The 22,363-nt window shown below is 41.4% G+C and overlaps 1 protein-coding gene across 4 annotated transcripts in view; it reads right to left on the reverse strand.

Moving 5' to 3' along the window:
* LOC123758670 (SLAIN motif-containing protein 2) overlaps positions 1–22,363 on the reverse strand; it is a 72,248-nt gene that overhangs the window by 16,237 nt on the left and 33,648 nt on the right. For 3 of the 4 annotated variants that reach the window (XR_011230070.1, XM_045743207.2, XM_045743205.2), the window contains 3 exons: positions 12,548–12,589; positions 4,148–4,390; positions 2,863–3,050 (listed from right to left, as the gene is read on the reverse strand). Coding sequence is in view for 3 of the 4 variants with exons in the window: in XM_045743207.2 (XP_045599163.1) it covers positions 2,863–3,050; positions 4,148–4,390; positions 12,548–12,589 (473 nt within the window). In the remaining variant the exon portion in view is untranslated. The remainder of the gene's footprint in view (positions 1–2,862; positions 3,051–4,147; positions 4,391–12,547; positions 12,590–22,363) is intronic. The other variant, XM_045743206.2, reaches the window with a different exon arrangement.

The raw sequence follows: 22,363 nt of genomic DNA on the forward strand, positions 1-22,363 counted from the left end.
AGCGGATACAGGATAACAAGCCATATGGCCTAGAAAAACCGCCCCAGCACCAGCAGCGAGGGACACGAGCGTAGAAGGAAGATGAGGAATGAGGAGGACTGGCAGCAACGGGAACGAAAAGAACAGGACCAACGACACAGGGGCCATGTCTGTCAGGCGATTGACAGCCAAAAGAGACCAAAGAGCCAGAGCTCAACCCATGCAAGCACAGCTAGGTAAGGACAACTAGGTGAGTCCAGAGAATCCATTATACATGGAAGGGCTAAGCCAGGCACTGCAAGATGGGCAAGGAATGAGTGACCCAGATAAGACCTCGAAAAACGAGGTCGTGACCCAACGTGTAAAAAATTACACAGACGAACAAGGAAGGCCCCAGGAAGAAGGGCCAAACAAAACACCACAACTAATCCCCAACACACATCCCCAGCATCAAAACTGCAGCAAAATGTCACCTCATAACATCCTGACACAGTGTAACATTTACCCCATAACATTTACCTCCACCATTGTACCTTGTAACATGGTGAAGGTGGGGCCCCTTGATTGACTCAAGCATGAGTTGGACATGCATACAAGTGGGACTGGATGGGTATAACAGGAGCTGCCTCATATGGGCCAATAGGCCATCTGCAGTCACCTTTGTTCTTATGTTCTGATATTCGTATCCAAAAACCACGAACCAGCGCCTGGCTGAAAAAGACGCCAGACCTCATAAACTCACCTGCAGAACGTAGGCACGAACGTGTCACGACACAACATAGCCGAGAAGATGCCAGGAGCATCTACGGAGCACTGACTGGAGAGATGAGAGGAGCGAGAAGGCGAAGCACCCGAGAGAAAAAGGACGCCGAACACCAGCACTTGTGTACACTGTCCAGAACTAAAACTCCCACAGCACATGCGCAGGACGCATGAGGTCTATACCGCACAATCCCCCCCCAGCGGGAAGGGCGCCAACACAGAGTATTGCAAAAATATTAGTACTGCCTAGATAGAGCACGGAGAGATATACAGTATTGACAAAAGAAAGAGACAGTATTGAAAACCAAGAAAAAGCACGGAAGAGGACCAACGAGTCCAAAAAGAACGGAAGAGGACCAACGAGTCCGAAAAGAACTGGAGGTAAGCCTCACCGGAAGACAACAGACATTCCAACAATGCGGGAAGAATTGAAAACCTTCCCGAATCCTTGAGATCTCACAGAACCAAACACAAAATCACAAAGGTTCATAAAGGCACAGTCGCACCCGAGACCAAGAGTCATGCAGAACCCCGATAATAGTTGGGGTCATAACATGACCCCGACATGGCGGAGAAGTCCTGTCCCAGAGAAAAGGGGGGTAGAAACGGAGAAAAGTACCCACTAATAGAACGAAACCGAACAAACCTGAAAGGACAAGGATCCGAACCCGGGGAGGGGCCGACGCCCAACAACTCGTACGCAGAAGGGGGGAAAGGAAAAACCCCACGTCCCGTAACCGCAAGCCCCGCTCAGAGGGTAGAAAACCCCGGCGGGGTCCAACGGGGCCCGAGGCCTCCCAAGTCAGCCCCTCCCCAACCTCGGGAACCTCCACGGCAGGCCCCGGGGCCAAGCCGTCCCCCCATAGCCCCAGCCTCACAAGAAAAAGCCGGGGCAGCCGGAAAATTACTAAAGAAGGGAGCTCACTGGCAGACTCATACAACATGGCTGGAGGAACAGGCTCGAATGCCTCCGTCACTACCCCGGAAGGGAAAACCCCTCGAGACCGCCCGAGTCTCAAGACCATCGAATCCCCACCCCGACCCCGAGCCCACAGAAAGGATCTGGATGCAGAGAGGAAGGGGGGAGGGGGGATCAGACGAAATCACAACAGGGGAAAGACAAAGGGGGCACAGAAGGAAACAAAACCGAAGCAACCAACACCCCCAAGCACCGACACAACAACCAAAACGGGGAAGCCTCGGGACTTCCGGGGAGCAAACAACCTAGCACGTTGCAACCACCTGAACCCAACGTGCAACACCAGTGCTGCCTGCACCCGCATAGTCAGCACAAGACCGGGTAACCAAGTCACAAACAAGCAACGAAACTCGCAGGACTCCGGGTCGAAGGTGCCACCGACCCCACAGGCAGCAGACGGAGGCAAAAACAATGAGAGTCACCCTGAGACAAGGGGACAGAGCAACCCTCGAACTTGCACAAAGCGAGGGGGGGGGGGACTCAGAGGTCACATCCATCGGGCTCATGAGCCCCCATGGGGATTCCCAGGGTCCTGAGATGGAACTCACGCTCAGGGAAGCCCAGGCAGGGAACTGCTAACCGGTGCCCAAGTCTACCAAACAACCTTCTAAGAACTGAACCCCTGGGACATGTATACTCACGGGGGACCAAGCAGGGGGAACCCCCGGAAGAAGGAAGAGTACTCAGTACACAAGGGGCAAGAACCAAGGCAGACCCCCCACCAGGCAGGCAAACAAAAAGAAATAGAAAACCCTGCAAGAGGACAGCGTACCCAGGCAGAACAGAGCCGGCCGCTATGATAGGTGAAAACAAGCTGTGCAGTACCCCAAGGATGAATCTCGCATTCTTGGGGATTACTGGGATACAAGTTCAGTACCATCATATGACTTCAATATGTACTCATAACTTTTCAGTTTCTAAAAACCCAATTTTGCACATTTGTGTTCAACCTATTACTAATGGGAATGGTTAATGTGATGTCCAGAAATTTAGTACAGTAGTTGAACCTAAAGCTAATGGGACAAGCGTTCTGTTAACAGTAACAATTTAGTGTTCAGTTTAATGCTAATAGGAACCATTAGGTTGATGTATGGACATTTAGCAATTTGCATCAGCTACACAAACTTAGTAAGACCACTAACCTGAGGCGCTTGTAGCCTAGAAGTTCTGGGTCCCTGACGAATATCTGTCTGAGATGCTGTGGGTGAATTATGAGAGCGAGCAGGAGATGTACCACGACTACTACTAGGCGTTGTGTGCTCCAGTAATCGAGGATCGCTTCCTCCTAACCCTCGGTGCATCCCACTTGGCTGACGTAACCCACTCCTCCCTATTTTAAAGAATGTCTTAGTATTAAAAGAAATTAAACATTTCCAACAAATTTAATTAATAATACATCAATATATCAAACATGCAATCTTTGTGCATACTGTACACTTCTTTAAACAAACGTATTACTATGTTTTTGAAAGCAAATATAAATATTGTTTATGTTCTGTCTGATGGTAAAAATACAGGGCTGAATGCAGTGAAATGCCACTTTCAAGGTGGCACTTCCTCAGGGGACATGCTGGATACCTCGGACATCTGTGACAATATCTTCCTACAAGAAGCAAATACCATATCACACGTCCTACTTACTTATTTCACATTTCATAGGCTTCCTTTCTATGTGGCAGGGAGTGAGTGGGAGATCAGAAATCAACCCACTGCTGAGGCGAGCTGCCCATAATAAAAGGAGTCAGAAAACAATCCAATGTTACCTTGAAGAAAGTTTGGCCATTCAAAAACTACGAAACTAAACTTCATAAACAAATGAGACTCTTCCCCTGGCAACATTCCCTTGTGCCACTAGGTAATGGGCCCACTGCTTCAGGTCACAAACCAGCTGGCTACCTCACGCAAGGCAGAAAAGAGGTAGCATTAGCACAAATAAAGCTAGAGGGTATAGAATCCCCCAATTCAAAAGATGAATAGCTGAAGATAGGTGAAAACAAAAGTTGGCTACCTCCTCACTTAATGCCTCAGGCAAGTCAGGGTGTGTGAAGGTTAAGATGCAGTATACTTAGTTGTTCAATCAGTACTGCCACTTGGGAAGCAGTCAGTAGTAATGACTTTGTGGATGCTTATGTTAGCTAGGTTGTACAGTACCTGGATAGGCTTTTGAGGTTATGTTAAGCCCTTTTCTGATTAAATTCTAAGGCTAGATTGAGTATTTTTTAGTGTCTCCCCTAGCACCAGTATGACCTGACAGGGAACGGTTTGAAAAATTCTGCGTCCAACTGGTGCAAAATATTGACCCGGTTACTATCTGCCTTGGTCTAGGCAGAAATAAGTAGGAGCTTGCCTAGGGATGAGCAACCAACAGCAAAAGTTTACAAAACAGGTTCATTTAATATCTTGAACAAAATAAACAAGTTTTCTCACCATTACAAACTTCAAGATTGTGCTGTGAATTATAAGGACTATCTGGTGGGGTTGAAAGGTCTGAGCCCTCTCGTGATGGAGTCGTATGTGCAGAATAATGGGTTGGAGGTTGGAGACCCCGGGGGTGGCGACGGGGACTGGCCGTGGGATGGGGTACAGATATGAGATCCTCCTGAGAGCTGGTGGCAGACCCCCCTGAGCCGGTTGAAGAATACGGGATGCCAGTAGTGCCTGTGCGTATACCTAGGAGAACGCATTCAACATTTTCATTTACTGCCTTCAGTCAGAAATCTTTAAAATGTTAAGAAAATCTATACATAAAAGTTACTATATATCACTCACAAGCTTACACTAAATTAAATCAGGAAATGCAAGCAATAAAGAGTAAATTGATCAGTGGATAATTATTAAATTACTTTGTAGGAACATTCATTGAAGATGGAGAAAATTTCTAATTTACTCATTATTTTGTTCTTGTTACTTAGTCTATGTCTCATACTCAATAAGACCTTAATTATAATTTGAAAATTACTACAACAGTATACTACATAGTACAGTAACTTGAAAAACTTTGAAAAATGCAAATTATCCTTAAATCTGGACTGTTTCCAATTTCTGCATTAAGAGATCTTGAGAGAAGCTTTTCACATGAAAAAACAATCATCTACTGCCATGCATAAAACAAAACTTAGCATTAAATTTGTTTCATGTATCAAAATTCTTTGTCTCAATTTCTGTAACAATGATCGCTGTTCGCAGAATCTTTGGACATTAATAATCACATACATGGTTTGTTGCCAGCGAACATGTATTTTTATCATCATCATCATAATATTCCAGACTTCATTTGCAACGCTTTATGTAACAATTTTATTAATGAAGATAAATTAAAAAAATATCAAAGATGTAGCCAGTTCTATACACACCAAGCAAGAGGCATTATCAGCACTACTGACACCTAATCAAAGGTGAGATGCGGTCATCTTTACCACATCTAATCATGGCAGTAACCAGCCCTACACATACCTTGTCACGGCAGTAACCAGCCCTACACATACCTTGTCACGGCAGTAACCAGCCCTACACATACCTTGTCATGGTAGTAACCAGCCCTACACATACCTTGTCATGGCAGTAACCAGCCCTACACATACCTTGTCATGGTAGTAACCAGCCCTACACATACCTTGTCATGGCAGTAACCAGCCCTACACATACCTTGTCACGGCAGTAACCAGCCCTACACATACCTTGTCACGGCAGTAACCAGCCCTACACATACCTTGTCATGGTAGTAACCAGCCCTACACATACCTTGTCATGGTAGTAACCAGCCCTACACATACCTTGTCACGGCAGTAACCAGCCCTACACATACCTTGTCACGGCAGTAACCAGCCCTACACATACCTTGTCATGGTAGTAACCAGCCCTACACATACCTTGTCATGGCAGTAACCAGCCCTACACATACCTTGTCATGGCAATAACCAGCCCTACACATACCTTGTCACGGCAGTAACCAGCCCTACACATACCTTGTCATGGTAGTAACCAGCCCTACACATACCTTGTCATGGCAGTAACCAGCCCTACACATACCTTGTCATGGCAGTAACCAGCCCTACACATACCTTGTCACGGCAGTAACCAGCCCTACACATACCTTGTCATGGCAGTAACCAGCCCTACACATACCTTGTCACGGCAGTAACCAGCCCTACACATACCTTGTCATGGCAGTAACCAGCCCTACACATACCTTGTCATGGCAGTAACCAACCTTACACATACCTTGTCACGGCAGTAAGCAACCCTATACATACATTGTCACAGAAGTAACAGCTCTACACATTCCTTGTCACAGACGTAATCAACTTTTCTGCACTGGCCCATGAATGATCATTAACAGCCAACAAAATCAATATGTAAAACTTCCTGTGTATAATATTCTACCTGGAAACAAACTTTCAATGAGTAAATTTAAGTCTCTTCGTGATTTCAGAATAGTTACAAGCACAAAAATCAAACTCCAAACACGTAATCAAGAAACTCCTAATCAATGTCACATTACAATTCCAGGCACATCTGACTGAGTCTTTCATGACCACATGACACTTGTATAGATAACTGGTTACTCTAGGGAAACCTCGCACGGCACATAGATAAATATAAGCTGCTGGTCACTCAAAGAAAACCTATCACTTTTTAACAAAGCAACAATCCAAGAGAACTAAACAAGTGTCCATGAGATTGCCAGACAGGCATGCTTTTAAGAGGAAAAATCTGAAAAAAAATAAATTACCATACCTCAAATCAAACCTTTTTAATTATGGCAAAAGTTTTACCATTAACCCACTACACTGCGGTATTATCATTAACAGATTTAAAAAATTATTAAAATATATTATAAAAACAAACTAGCCTAGGCTAATCAACTAATCTGCAGTAGGCATATTAATGGTAGCTCAGTTATAATACCAGATTATGTATTCATACTAAACTTTAAACATCTGTTTATATGCTGTCACCATTTGATGATGTCACCAGAACAATTGGAGTTCCAATCAAGCAGAACCGGATTATTAACAAATTCTGGCTACCAATCTGGATAAAAATTGCGAATATTCAAATCCCAAACTCTTCACTTTTTTTTACTTTTGATAGTTATTATTTGCATGACCTTTTTCTAAATGATCAAAAGATCTTTTGATTATTGATGAATATTGATTTTTGAGGTAAATTCACATTTGTATCAAGAGATAAAAGTAAAACATTCAAACAATTTAGAATAAAAATATATTAAGAATTTAATTTTCACAAGACTTTAGTATCAAAATACAGTACAGTACAGTTTATATAAATTGTGTGTTCTATCATTTGTGCTAATAAAGATCATTTTTGTTTTGCAAAAAAAAAATCATATAAGTACAGTGTATAATAACCATGAGGTATCCCAAACTCAATTATTTTGAAAAATTAAGATTTCATTGTAATTATCTGTTGTGAGCATCTGTATATGACAGCAGTATTTACAATTTAAATCTTATGAATTCCATAGTTCTGGAACCATACAGCAATTACAACAGCCACAATGGTAAACACATAGTACAGACCCTCTGAATAAAATAAAATACATAATAAAACCTGGTTCATTATTTCCTTAAATGGGTCCAGATATACAGGACAGGCCTTATAGTTCCCAACCTACAGGACATCCTGTGTTATATTAAGTGCTTTCTACACACTTATCGTCTGTGGATTATTAAATGTGGACACCCGACAAAAACTCTACGGTTTACATCTTACAAATTCAACATTTTTTATGGTGAAAAAATATCAAAGTAAGCAATACAGATTTGCTTTGTGTGTCAGATGAATAGCTTTAAAATTAAACTATTTAAAAATTACTTAGAGGTCCTGAGGAGAGGAACTTTGGTCTCTCTTAATTATTTATTACTAAGTTCCCACTTTGATAGGGTGCAGAAGCATCAATCTAGAGAATGTCAATGAGTAATTAGGAAAGAAAGTACCAAGCTGGGAAGACTATTTAGCATCTTCTATATTTCAATATATTAAAAAAAAAAAAAAAAGTCCTACATATCACTCAGGATGGTAACACTAGGGCAAAAAGACCAAGTCCAGCAATGTCAAAAGCATCAGCTCAATCTGGAGAAAAAATTAGATATAATAAACACCAAACCTGTGTATTTCTTGTTAACTACGGCATGAACCACACATTTGTGACATGCTTCTCAACACTAAAATTCCTCCATGCAACTTAAAAGTTACAGAATTCATAAAAATTTTAATAGATTTTCAATGACCGTATATCAAGACAAATGTTTTAAGCAACACCTGAAACGATTGCTAAAACGTTTCACTTTATGAACTGAGTGTCGTGCAGGTGGAACAATCAACAGACAGTATAGGAATGTGCAAAAAAAAAAATAAGGACTATCTCAGTAACCATCAATACTTAGAAAAGTAGAAGAAACAGGAGCAAGGAAAGCAAAACTAAGAATGTAAATAAAGAATACAGTGAATGGGTAATATAATGCAGGTAGAAATGAGAACAGTAGCAGTTGAGAACACTAGTGCTCATACAGTGCGCGTGTGTGGCAAGTACGGGCACCACCAGTGTTGCAGGCGATGAGTCACAATAACGTGGCTAAAGTATGTTGACCAGACCACACACTAGAAGGTGAAGGGACGACGACAATCTCAAGTCGATTGTCACAATTGACTTGAGAATGATCCAGGACGGACCAAAACGTCGTCGTCCCTTCGCCTTCTAGTGTGTGGTCTGGTCAACCACCAGTGTTCCTGCTGTTGAGTGTGACCAGTAGAACACCACTAGTGGGAGAAAGGAAAACCTTGTATATCTATTATGGCAGTGCTGTCATGGCTGGCCGAGTCAGCAATATTGTCATCATTACTCCAACTTCATTTCTTGACACAAGTTGCAATATTCTTCAGCAATATTCTTTTTCAGTGCTGTGTGCTTTTTTATATTATTTTCATCCTGAACTTTAATCATATCTCCTGGCTTATCCTAAGCTCCGATCACCTCTCCTGTCTTATACTAACCTCCGAACATCTATCCTGGCTTATGTTAAGCTCCGATCATCTCTCCTCACATATGCTAAGCTCCCATCAACTATCCTGACTTGCGATAAGCTCCGATCATCTATCTTGACTTGTGCTAAGCTCCAATTATCTATCCTGGCTTATACTAAGTTCTGATCATCTATCCTGGCTTATACTAAGTTCTGATCATCTATCCTGGTTTATACTAAGCTCCAATCATCTATTCTGGCTTAGTGCATTTGGATTGATGGTTATTTTAAACAACAAATAAACCATAATGAAACTTTACAGGAGGGGTAGTAAAAACACTTAAGTCTTTTGAGTGAATGTGAAAAGTGCCTTCCTGAGCAAATCCCTTGTTGCTTCTGAAGTTTCTCTTTAATCAGCTAATTTCACTGATTAATCAGCTTTTTCTCTTTAATTAATTGTGAAGTTTCTCAATCAGCTAATCAGAGTGATGATAATTCCTTCGAGTTCAATGATCATCATCATACCAGTCAGAGCAGATTAACATTCGGCACTAGCACCATAGGGAACTTTTGAAGCATATACCGAACAACATGGAACATAAGACCCTTATACAAGAGGTAAATAGTCTTCACAATAAGTATCATATCCTCAGAAACATACTTGGAGAAGCAGAAAATCAAGTGTTTAGCTGAAAGAGGATAAACTCCCCAAAGAAAGGGAAATGGTTCAGAAACCAAGCAGGCACCAACAGAGCACTTGTAGAGTGAAATCAAATTTACCTGGATTTACCTGATCCAGTTACCTGATCCATCAACTTTTGCGGTCTTGATGGGGACAGGAAACTGGTGACTTGTCAAAAGTCTCCCTATTATGCCTGAGAATTTTTTCCGGCTGAATTTTGAACTGAAGTAATGTCTTGGCACATTATTTCATTACTTGGTGAAGTAATGCCTTTGGTGGGTAAGCAATTCCATGTGTCTATTACCCTATGGGTGAAAAAGCCTGTTTGCCAAGGTTAAAAAATTAATAGAGAATATTCAAGTGAAACCCTTAATACAAAAGGCTAAACAAAGCTCCTTTTAGTCATTAATAGGCAAGTACTGATAAGTAAAATGAACAAATCCACAAGGGCCGTGACGAGGATTCGAATCCTCGTCACGGCCCTTGTGGATTTGTTCATTTGATGCATCACGTTAGTGTGATCTGTGTGTGTACTGATAAGTAAGCACAAGATAATCTCTTAAATCAGAACTCCATTGAAGATAAGATAATTACGAGGAGAAAGTGCTAAACCATTATAATCATACAGCACTTGGAAAGTATATAAGGACAAGAAGCTGGGATACGATGGAGGATTGAATGCTGACCTACTAGATGTAAGAACATCGTCTTACCATCCAGTCCAAGTAGTTTGGCAAAATCCATAGAAGTGCTTCTATACTTGGCCAAACAATGAAACATGGTACAAAAATTAATAAAGTCCAGACTACACAGAAAGCATTTTGCTAAGCATTGAACTCAAACAAAGGTCAGTCTCGTAAGATCCCACTCATATTATATAACCCTGACTAAGTGCAGTATGTTGTTTAGATATATCCTTGTATCTAAACAAGGTGCCAGATTCACGAAGCAGTTACACAAGTAGTACTTACAAATGTGTATATCTTTCCTGGCTTTGTTTACCAGGAACAAACAAGGAATTAAACAGTTTACAATCATGAAAACTTCCCAATCAACTGTTGTTATTGTTATAAACAGCCTCCTGGTGCTTCGGAGCTCATTAACTGTTTAATAATTGTAAACAATGCCACCAAAGATTGAGAAAAAATGTACAGGTTCATAAGTGCTTGCATAAATGCTTCGTGAATCTGGCCTTAAGTCTTGGAAGTTCTTATACTGTACATGTCACACTTTCCAGGCAGTGAATTATGTCTTCAAGGTGCTTTGTCACATTACCAAGCACTGGAACATAAAGTAAGGCCAACCTTTACTTAACAGGTCACCAGATCCTCCTTCCTGGAATACAATGAAACACAGGATTGGATGCCAAGAACAAAATTCTTGGCTATATCAAACCAAAGCCTGCATATCAAACAACAAGGGTGAAAGGTGCACATGACTATGGGAAACAAACATAATATAGCAACAAACAACTACACCATTCTAGTGAGAAAATAGAATGGACCGCACCTACACGCAGTTTAAGTAGCAACCTAACACCCTTTAACAATAATGTGCACAATCTCAAACCTGGAACAGAAGTTAAAGGAACTGTTAATGAACTGGTAATGAATTGCTGTACACAATTACGGTAAATCTAAACTAAAATTACAGGGAGAATGGGGGGGGGGACTATCGGGAGAAAGCGCCAAACCTTTACGACTATATGGCACTTGGAAGGAATCAGGATAAGGATTTTGGAAAGGACAGGAAAAAGGAATGGTGTCCAGCCACTTGAACAGTTGGGGATTGAACGCCGACCTGCATTTGTGTCTCTACAGAAGAGACAAATGACTTTTATACCTCATACGTAAAGTATTTTTATACAATCATGAGTCCACTTCACAAAAGAAATAATTTCAAACGACGAACAAATTCACTTAACTATACACTGGTTTCTATCTGCCAGAATTGTCATGGAACTCGGCCAGATTAAAGAGAAGTGTGTCAACAACCCTGATGTTGTGTTGGTGCTGCCATCTAGTGGCGCTTGTGATGTAGTGGTCTGGTGGACTGATTGGTAGTTAGGGAGAGCATGCCTTACACTCACTTGTAAAGCCAAAGAGGAGCAGAGTTTTCACCTATGAAACTCCTGGTAGTCCTTCCAGGCTGGACTGAATGTTTGTCAGTACCTCCCTAGCATCATTATGAGCCTACTTGGATGTTTCAAAAAGGGTCTCTATGACACTGATGCTGGACACCCACTTGCCGTGACTCAACTGTAGTGATCACATCAACCATGATCTTTATGTCATAGAAGAGAAAAATGACATGGAAGAAAATAATTTTTGGACCCCATATATGAGATTGGATATTGACTTCTCTTACATTCCCACTTTTGTTGTATGTGCCAAGTCCACATGGAAGCCACTGTGCCACAAACAGGATCACAGCCAACTGTCCTACTGCATCTCGGGACTCTCCCAGTCTCTAGCTCGAGTCCTGCCAGTAATTTACTTGGATTTCAACACACAAATAAATTAAATTAATAAATTGAGTAGAGTCTTTCAATTTTGCTCCTTACAAGAGCTACGGATAATGTGCAACACTGACTTGATTTCTAAAATCAAGAAAATGCTGAAAGAGCATCATTTTGTAGAGATCATTCCACTATGTCAAAATTATAAACATCTTGTGGTTATTTAAAAGACCTTACTTGGAAACTAGAGGGATACCATAGGCAGTATGAGTGTAATTATACATTACTGTTTAACAAGTCACAAATTAATAATGAATTAAGAATTACACAAGTGAACTTTCTATTATATAAAGGGTAATTTATATAATTATTACATATTACTTTGTGCCTTCTTACACTTGAGAATTAGATACGGAAGGCACACCACTAACAGCATGCGTGTTCAACATGCACTGCAGAGATTGTTCATACCCCATAGCATGCAACATTCATGCAGAAACAAGGCTCAAAGGTGATTACATCAGGATGAATCTTGGTGCAATCGACATCAAAGGGAACACGTCATATAAAAGGAATATTACATGCAGCCTCAAGTATGATGCTAGAGCCACAAATATTTTTCAATGAACTAATACACATTTGAGCCTGGTTGGTAAACGTGCCAATAAACATTAAGCGTAAGCAAGTCACAAGCCACATACCTGGAAATCTTGAACTCCGTCTTGGGTCAGGAAGCTTTAAACCTGCAATTTGAACCCCTCTTCAGTTAACAGTTGGAGACAGAAAGAGAAATAAAGAAAGGTCAGTGCACTACAGGGGGGTAACAAAGGAGGCTTGTAAGTGCAGGGTTATTGCAGTAATGTCAAAACATCCCTGAAATAAGATTAGCTAAACGAATACATCAAACATTCCCTGAATGCCTTGGGACCTGAACTAAAAAATTATCACTTGCTACAGCAACTTTAAAATGATCAGTTATCAGGTATAGAGTACATATGTTAGTATTGAAGGAAATTAATACAATTGTTAATTTAAAAATAAAAAAGTCATTTTTTTTGTAGTTACAGCACTTGAATTAACAAATAAAAAGATCTAAGCAAATACTTATGCTAATCAAAAATAAACATTTAACCAATATCCATTTTGACATTAAACCTCTCAGACTTCAGTCCAGAAGTACTAATTCCAGTCTTGAATCCATTTTCATAAGTTGCTCCAAAAGACAGGCAGAATAAATAATAAATTGTGCTACCCCATGTGAAATGAAATATTTTGATAACTTAAGGAAAAAGGAAATAAATTGACTAATTTGTCCACCGATTACAATAAAAAAAACGTCAATTCCATCATGCTACACAATGACGTGGGAAATATGGAACCCATAATTTACTTGTGTCAGTATACTGTGTAACCATATGAACCTGTCATGAAATAAAACCGTCAAAACTTCAGCTCTAATCACCTTCTAAGTCTCATTTCTAATAATTATAAATCTCTTTTCCTCTGGTAAGCTCTCTATATAATTTGTCATTACTGCATATACCATTGCATTGTACTGGGTTACTATTGGATAGTAAGATATTAAAAGAATGGGATAACAGGCAAGAATGTATCAAAGTTCCAGTCAAGCAATAACATGAGTGACAAAATGCAGAAGACCTTCATGAAACCTGGAGCAAGTCTGAAATCCTCAAGTTAATGTAAATAAAGTGGAAAGCATAATAGGAGGCTTAAGAATATATATATAGACGTCTCAAGATTTAGGCGACTGGAACATGGTTACCGAACCTGGAGTCATTTCGTGATTAATATCTAATGTCTATGGCAAGTAAATCAAAGGCAAATGAGCTATCAACATTTATCAAGACTTAGGTAACTGCAACAATATTACAAACAACCTTAGTCAAATGAACAAATCTACAAAGGCCGCGATGAGGGTTTGAACCTACGTCCGGGATGATACCAGACGCACCTTAGTTGACTATGCCACGACATGGTGGCACAGTTGATTAAGCCACGTCTGGGATCATCCCAGGCGTATGTTCAAACCCTCATCATGTCCCTTGTGGATTTGTTCATTTGATATATCACACTATTGTGATGTCTGTGTGTAACCTTAGTCAAATTACTCTTTGTTATCTTGATCTTTCAAAATTCAGCAGATTTGAATCTTGATAATCAATGTACCTCAATGACATACGACGTACCTCAAGTACCTCAATGACGTACCTCAATGAGGTACTTGACATATAAGCAAGTCCCTCAATGACATACACTCTCAAGACTCAACTTATTTACTCACCATACCTAAAAAAGAAAACACTTCAACATTAACTGGTAATCCATGCAAAATCTCTCGCCTAAAGAAAGTGGCTTAATATCAACGGTAAATAATCGATGGCCGAAGACAAGAGCCGACACTGAACATCAAAAACAGATTTTGAAGCTTTTCATTACCGTTTACCAGTTTGAGAAGAGGACATTAATGCAGTACAGTTGTCTATTATGAAACAGTTACTCAACAGGAGGAGGTTATAGAGTAAATAATGAGTCTTTTCAGAAATTAAGCTTCTTGTTATTAAAATGCTCAATACAGCAGTCATAATCCATCCAGGGATATGTGTGTGTGTGTGTGTGTGTGTGTGTGTGTGTGTGTGTGTGTGTGTGTGTGTGTGTGTGTGTGTGTGTGTGTGTGTGTGTGTGTGTGTGTGTGTGTGTGTATATATATATATATATATATATATATATATATATATATATATATATATATATATATATATATATATATATGTCGTACCTAATAGCCAGAACGCACTTCTCAGCCTACTATTCAAGGCCCGATTTGCCTAATAAGCCTAGTTTTCATGAATTAATGTTTTTTCGTCTACCTAACCTACCTAACCTAACCTAACCTAGCTTTTTTTGGCTACCTAACCTAACCTTACCTATAAATATAGGTTAGGTTAGGTTAGGTAGGGTTGGTTAGGTTCGGTCATATATCTACATTAATTTTAACTCCAATAAAAAAAAATTGACCTCATACATAGAGAAAAGGGTTGCTTTATCATTTCATAAGAAAAAAATTATAGTAAATATATTAATTCAGGAAAACTTGGCTTATTAGGCAAATCGGGCCTTGAATAGTAGGCTGAGAAGTGAGTTCTGGCTACTAGGTACGACATATATATATATATATATATATATATATATATATATATATATATATATATATATAATGTATACTGTATATAAATGTATGTACAGAGTGTGTATGGGTGTATGTTTTGTTTTATTTTATATATACTGTATATATGTGTGTGTGTGTATATTATATATATATATATATATATATATATATATATATATATATATATATATATATATATATATATATATATATATATATATATATATATATATATATATATATATATATATTTATTTATTTTTATGGATTTAAAAAATATATAATTAACATCACATGCTAAGAATGTAGCAAGAAAAAGGAATATGAATTACTTGTTACAGGCATTGTACCAGTAGATTACATATTTTACTTTAAATAATTACAGTATATGTTAAATATATATTAACGGAGATATTAATTTATAATATTTACATTATCATTTTAAAATATTCTAGTCGAGCTGTGGCAACTCTCAGTTTATTTTTTATTGTTAAACGAATATATTTTAAGTTTCGAATATACCGGTAAATGTGAATGAATTACATTAGAACCAAAAAAAAGTGGTGACCTAATGTTATGTATTGGTGGAAAACTGGAATTAATTTATAGGATTCCTTATTAATTTGTATTGAAATATGTATCACATTTCTTAAATTTTAGTGAATACTTAGTATGACATTTAACCTTTTGGCTAAGACAACACCTTTTCAGCTTTCTCACAGTGGATCAAAAACCAGCCAAAACTTAACTTCTTGTTATATGTCTAGTAAGAGTAAATCCTTCTCTTTCTAGCTATCCTGTTATAAAAAAAATATATATATATGAATACATACATACATATTACATAGACATATACAGTACACACACACAAATGTACATACAGTACACATGCAGTCTCCGCTTTATGAACATTTGTCCATATGAACATTCTCTCAGGGGTCCCCTGTACCCTTTTCACGCATAAAATCATTCCACAAACTTGCCAGATTGTCCCTTTGAATTTCGCGGCAGAGCACTAAAACGTCTGTGCAGCAGCCACATGGAGGAGTATTGTATTTGTACAAAAAGGTGGTTGGGTGTTGTCAAATCCCACACAAGACTTTTCGACAGCTCATTTTACGATTGCCAAAACTGTTTATATCATTTGGTTAGGATGCATTAGCTTAGATTATGCTGTGTTAGGCCCATTTTGGTTAGATTAGTTTTGTTTGGGTAAGATTAGGTTTGGTCGAGTTAAATTTGGTAGGTTTTATAATATGTTGGTGAACTGCCTTGTGTACGATGTGACACATATCCATGAAGACCAATGCTCAGTCAACATTTACTCGTGCCCAGACTAGCCAGTGGTGTGCTATCTTTGGACTTTATCGAGGAAAATACCATTAACAATGTAACACTGTAAAGGTGTTTGATTTAGTTGTATTTAAAATACATAGAGATACACGAGTCATAGACAAGGATTTGACAGGCGCCATTCTGGCGGCCTGAATCTCACACCTCTAAGAGTTAATGACCACCAAGTGACCTGAGGTCAGCCATGAGAATTTCACCTTGCTTCCGCTAATCTTATAATTGTAGCCTGTTAGCCTTCAAACATGCCGACGTTTAAGGAGTGGCTTGGTAGAGTGCCTGAGGCTATCTACTTGTGGGCGGAGTTAGTTACTAGGTTCCCCAATATATACTCGGAGAGCTATTGATTCGAGAGATTTAACAAGACGGAGAAGAACAGCAGCCAGCAGAGGAGAGAAGACGGCCTAGCAGGGAGGCTGTCGGCCGGCAGGGCGGGACAGTCTGTCAACTACAGGCCCCCCCCCCCTCTCAATCCAGCTATAGGCAGACACTTGGTGAGTTGAGCATTAAGGTGACTTGGTCGTGTTTACATATGTTGTGTGATGATCAGGGGCAGTCAAGTTGTAGGGTTCTCAAATTCTTGGATGATGACTCACTTTGCATATTAAACTGGAACATTTGAATTGCTTAAATTATGATAGTTATGTGAAATATAATTGAATTTATTATTTAAATGGTCTTTAACTTTGTTCCCTAGAGTTTTTGAGTTGAGATGAGAAAGCCTCTGTGATTATTGGTTCATGATTTTAATGAGTACATGATACAGATGGAACAGACTAATAATGACCTTGATAACATCTTTTGAGAATTTTGTGATACAGACAAGTTCCATTCCTTGTCTTGTATGTGATGGTCTTGAATGGATGGTGGCAGCATTTCTTCTTCTACTATCTACTCTTCTACTTCTATCTACTCTTCTACTTCTACCTATCTACACCTCTCCCTCCACCCCTCTCCAGACTCTCACTTTCAACTAATGACCCTCCTCGCTCCTCCCACCTCTCTACCTCTCTCACCCCAAACCCTCACTAATTACTTCACTATTCATTTCTTTCCTTTCATTTTCTCTTATACGTTTGTGGCAGTGAAATGTATTCTAGAGTTCTCTCTAGAGTTTCGGGTAGCTGATCAAGTTACGGCGCCTTGTAGTCGCCGCACCTAGGTAGTCGAATACCTAGGTTACAAGGTGTTGAACGAGAGAGGCTGCTCTAGGAACTCTGGAGGTGCTCTAGAATAGTTAGCTAACTGGGGACGGGATAACGGACTAGAGAGAGCTGTTTCCCCCGGCCTCGTTAGTTAACTGGGGGGTTGGAATAATGGACAAGATAGAGCTATTTCCCCCCACCCCCATTATAACAACGACTGATAAGAAGATAAAGTATGTTGATAATGCACTAGTGCCAAGGAAAAAGCAACCCATTACCTTAGAGAAGTTAGCCAAGAGACTACCAGAGGTATTTAAGCTGGTAGATAATACCTTGGCAATTTTGAAATAGCAAGAAGGCGATGGTGAGATATCAAAATGCCTCAAAAATTATATTTAATGGTCTTGCACCCTACAAGCAAATTTATCTAGAAAAGAAGAAGATAGCTGTGCAAATTACTTTGAGAAAATATTTCCCAACAAAATTTCCAACCCAGCAATTGCCTGTCAAAAAGTCGCAATCAATTGCCTCAACTATCGTTAAGAAAAGTCCGACTCTAAACCATCTACTTTCACAGCAGCTAGTGACACTGATGGTGACCCCACAGGTGCTTACCACAAACCCATCATCTCCTACATCAAATATAGCCACTGACACATTGCCACCCTCCACAGACGCTACATTACCACCCTCCACAGACGCTACATTGCCACCCTCCACCAACGCTACATTGCCACCCTCCACAGACGCTACATTGCCACCCTCCACAGACGCTACATTGCCACCCTCCACAGACGCTACATTGCCACCCTCCACAGACGCTACATTGCCACCCTCCACAGACGCTACATTGCCACCCTCCACAGACGCTACATTGCCACCCTCCACAGACGCTACATTGCCACCCTCCACAGACGCTACATTGCCACCCTCCACAGACGCTACATTGCCACCCTCCACAGACGCTACATTGCCACCCTCCACAGACGCTACATTACCACCCTCCACAGACGCTACATTACCACCCTCCACAGACGCTACATTGCCACCCTCCACAGACGCTACATTACCACCCTCCACAGACGCTACATTGCCACGCTACATTGCCACCCTCCACCAACGCTACATTGCCACCCTCCACAGACGCTACATTGCCACCCTCCACCAACGCTACATTGCCACCCTCCACAGACGCTACATTGCCACCCTCCACCAACGCTACATTGCCACCCTCCACAGACGCTACATTGCCACCCTCCACCAACGCTACATTGCCACCCTCCACAGACGCTACATTGCCACCCTCCACAGACGCTACATTGCCACCCTCCACCAACGCTACATTGCCACCCTCCACAGACGCTACATTGCCACCCTCCACAGACGCTACATTGCCACCCTCCACAGACGCTACATTGCCACCCTCCACAGACGCTACATTGCCACCCTCCATCAACGCTACATTGCCACCCTCCACAGACGCTACATTACCACCCTCCACAGACGCTACATTGCCACCCTCCACAGATGCTACATTGCCACCCTCCACAGACGCTACATTGCCACCCTCCACAGACGCTACATTGCCACCCTCCACCAACGCTACATTGCCACCCTCCACCAACGCTACATTGCCACCCTCCACAGACGCTACATTGCCACCCTCCACAGACGCTACATTGCCACCCTCCACAGACGCTACATTGCCACCCTCCACAGACGCTACATTGCCACCCTCCACCAACGCTACATTACCACCCTCCACAGACGCTACATTGCCACCCTCCACAGACGCTACATTGCCACCCTCCACAGACGCTACATTGCCACCCTCCACCAACGCTACATTGCCACCCTCCACAGACGCTACATTGCCACCCTCCACCAACGCTACATTGCCACCCTCCACAGACGCTACATTGCCACCCTCCACAGACGCTACATTGCCACCCTCCACAGACGCTACATTGCCACCCTCCACCAACGCTACATTGCCACCCTCCACAGACGCTACATTGCCACCCTCCACCAATGCTACATTGCCATCCTCCACAGATGCCACATTGCCATCTTCCATCACCCATGCATCACCAATTTCCACCATCTCCTCCATCAACTAGATCTCTTCACTCTGAAAAATGGCCAACTTTGACAAGTAGGACAACTCCATCACTCAAGGTAAATAACTTGCTGATTTTTGGATGTCCCAAATATATTTGTTTTGTAAGGATTTTTGGTGGGCAAGGAACGCATCTCCAATTAATAGCATTCAGCCTATAGAAAATCTCTCTTTGCATCCCGAACCACGGCTTTATGAACACATTCTCAGAACATAACTTGTTTGTATTATATTATTATCTCATTACAGGTATTAACAATAATAAGAGATTTTTGTATGGAGTATTTGAGGTAAAGTGATGTGCACATAATCCACTGCATTCAGCGATGTGCACATCATCCACAGCACCCAGCGATGTGCACATCATTCACTGCACCCAGCGATGTGCACATCATTCACTGCACCCAGCGATGTGCACATCATCCACTGCACCCAGCGATGTGCGCATCATCCACTGCACCCAGCGATGTGCGCATCATCCACTGGACCCAGCGATGTGCACATCATCATACATGGCACCGAGTGACACACACACATCATACATGGCACCGAGTGACACACACACATCATACATGGCACCGAGCGACACACACATCATACATGGCACCGAGTGACACATACACATCATACATGGCACCGAGCGACACACATCATACATGGCACCGAGCGACACACACACACATCATCCACGGCACCAAGCGACACACACACACACATCATCTGCTGCACCGAGCGACACACACATCATTCACGGCACTGAGCGACACACACATACACTCCACCGAGTGACACACACATCATCTGCTGCACCGAGCGACACACACATCATCCACGGCACCAAGCGACACACACACACACACACACACACATCATCTGCTGCACAGAGCGACACACACATCATTCACGGCACTGAGCGACACACACATCATACACTCCACCGAGGGACATACACATCATCCGCTGCACCGAGCGACACACACATCATTCACGGCACCAAGGGACACGCACATCATACACTCCACCGAGGGACATACACATCATCCGCTGCACCGAGGGACAAACACATCATCCGCTGCACCGGGGAACATACACATCATCTGCTGCACCACACCAGCAGCAATTATATGAGCGTTAGATTTAAGCCCTGCACATCTTTCCATACCTACCTAGTTCCCTAAAATTTAACATTATCAGATTCTCCATTGATACTGCACAGAGTAACTCACAGGTTTCAGTTAAATTGTTATTACCCAAACTGCTCTAGCTGCAGAGTATCCATCCCTGAAACCATCCCAGCACTTAACACACAGGTATTACACCTGAAACAAGTTTCCCCTTCATGCAGCCCTTCACTTTAGTTTGTTCTTCCAAACAAACACTTTTCCCTTCCCTTACTCCAGGAAAGAAATTCAGTGAGAACCTACATTGATGTACGATAAATATCCTCTCTCCACCAATTTTAATTTAATTACGGCGTCTCTAAATGACTTGGGGACACTAAACATGTACACTAATGTCTGAAATGCTCCATTTTCTCTCATTATCTGTTACATTCACACCCTTCTCTATTTCCCCTGCCTCAGATCTCTACTATTGCTTTCTTAAATTTTCTGGCCAGGTACTACCACCAGTTTGGTTATCGAGTGCCTTGTCTTTCCCAGAATACATTCTGCCAATCATTTTACTTTCTGGTCTTTATTACAACTGGGTAGACAGGCTAATAAAGTGAAGGAACAGAATGCAATCATTCCACACCCTGCCAAAGCTTTAAACCTAGTCTCATGCTTGTGGGTGTGCTAACCTCTGCACTACACACCTTCAAACATCTTGAATAACCCAGAACCACTGAACAACCTTCATTTACTTTAACAATGATATAAAACTATTGGTTTGATACACCACTCTGTCTTACACATGCGTTGCTCTCTCCATGTACTTTTTATCGTATTGTAATTTAACAACATTCCTCTCATATTGTATATTATAACCTTTCACATGCCTCCCTTTTAACATTTCTAAATATAAAATAGGCCCCACAAAGGGCCAGTTAACTATAGAAAAAGTACAGCTCATCAGAAAAATAGTACGGTTGGCCACAGCAAAAACACAGATGGCTAGCATTTTTTGCCACAAACATAGATTAAACATTTGACTATTTCACAGTCAAGAAATTAGGGAAAAAAAATAAAAAAGTCTGAATCATCTTTGCACAAGTTAAATGAATAGCAACATATCTAACTTCCAAACCCAAATCACCGCCTCAAAAGCACTTTCACTGCCTCCTGTAGGTTCTGTGCTTGATCCTTCACTGCCACCTGCAGGTCCTGTGTTTGATCCTTCACTGCCACCTGTAGGTTCTGTGCTTGATCCTTCACTGCCACCTGCAGGTCCTGTGCTTGATCCTTCACTGCCCACCTGCAGGTCCTGTGCTTGATCCTTCACTGCCCACCTGCAGGTCCTGTGCTTGATCCTTCACTGCCCACCTGCAGGTCCTGTGCTTAATCCTTCACTGCCCACCTGCAGGTCCTCTGCTTGATCCTTCACTGCCATCTTCAGGTCCTCTGCTTGGTCCTTCACTGCCACCTGCAAGTTTGTTGCTTGATCCTTCACTGCCACCTTCAGGTCCTGTGCTTGGTCCTTCACTGCCACCTGCAAGTTTGTTGCTTGATCCTTCACTGCCACCTGCAGGTCCTCTGTTTGATCCTTCACTGCCACC

Source organism: Procambarus clarkii, chromosome 31 (assembly GCF_040958095.1).
Source record: "Procambarus clarkii isolate CNS0578487 chromosome 31, FALCON_Pclarkii_2.0, whole genome shotgun sequence".
NCBI lineage: Eukaryota > Metazoa > Arthropoda > Malacostraca > Decapoda > Cambaridae > Procambarus > Procambarus clarkii.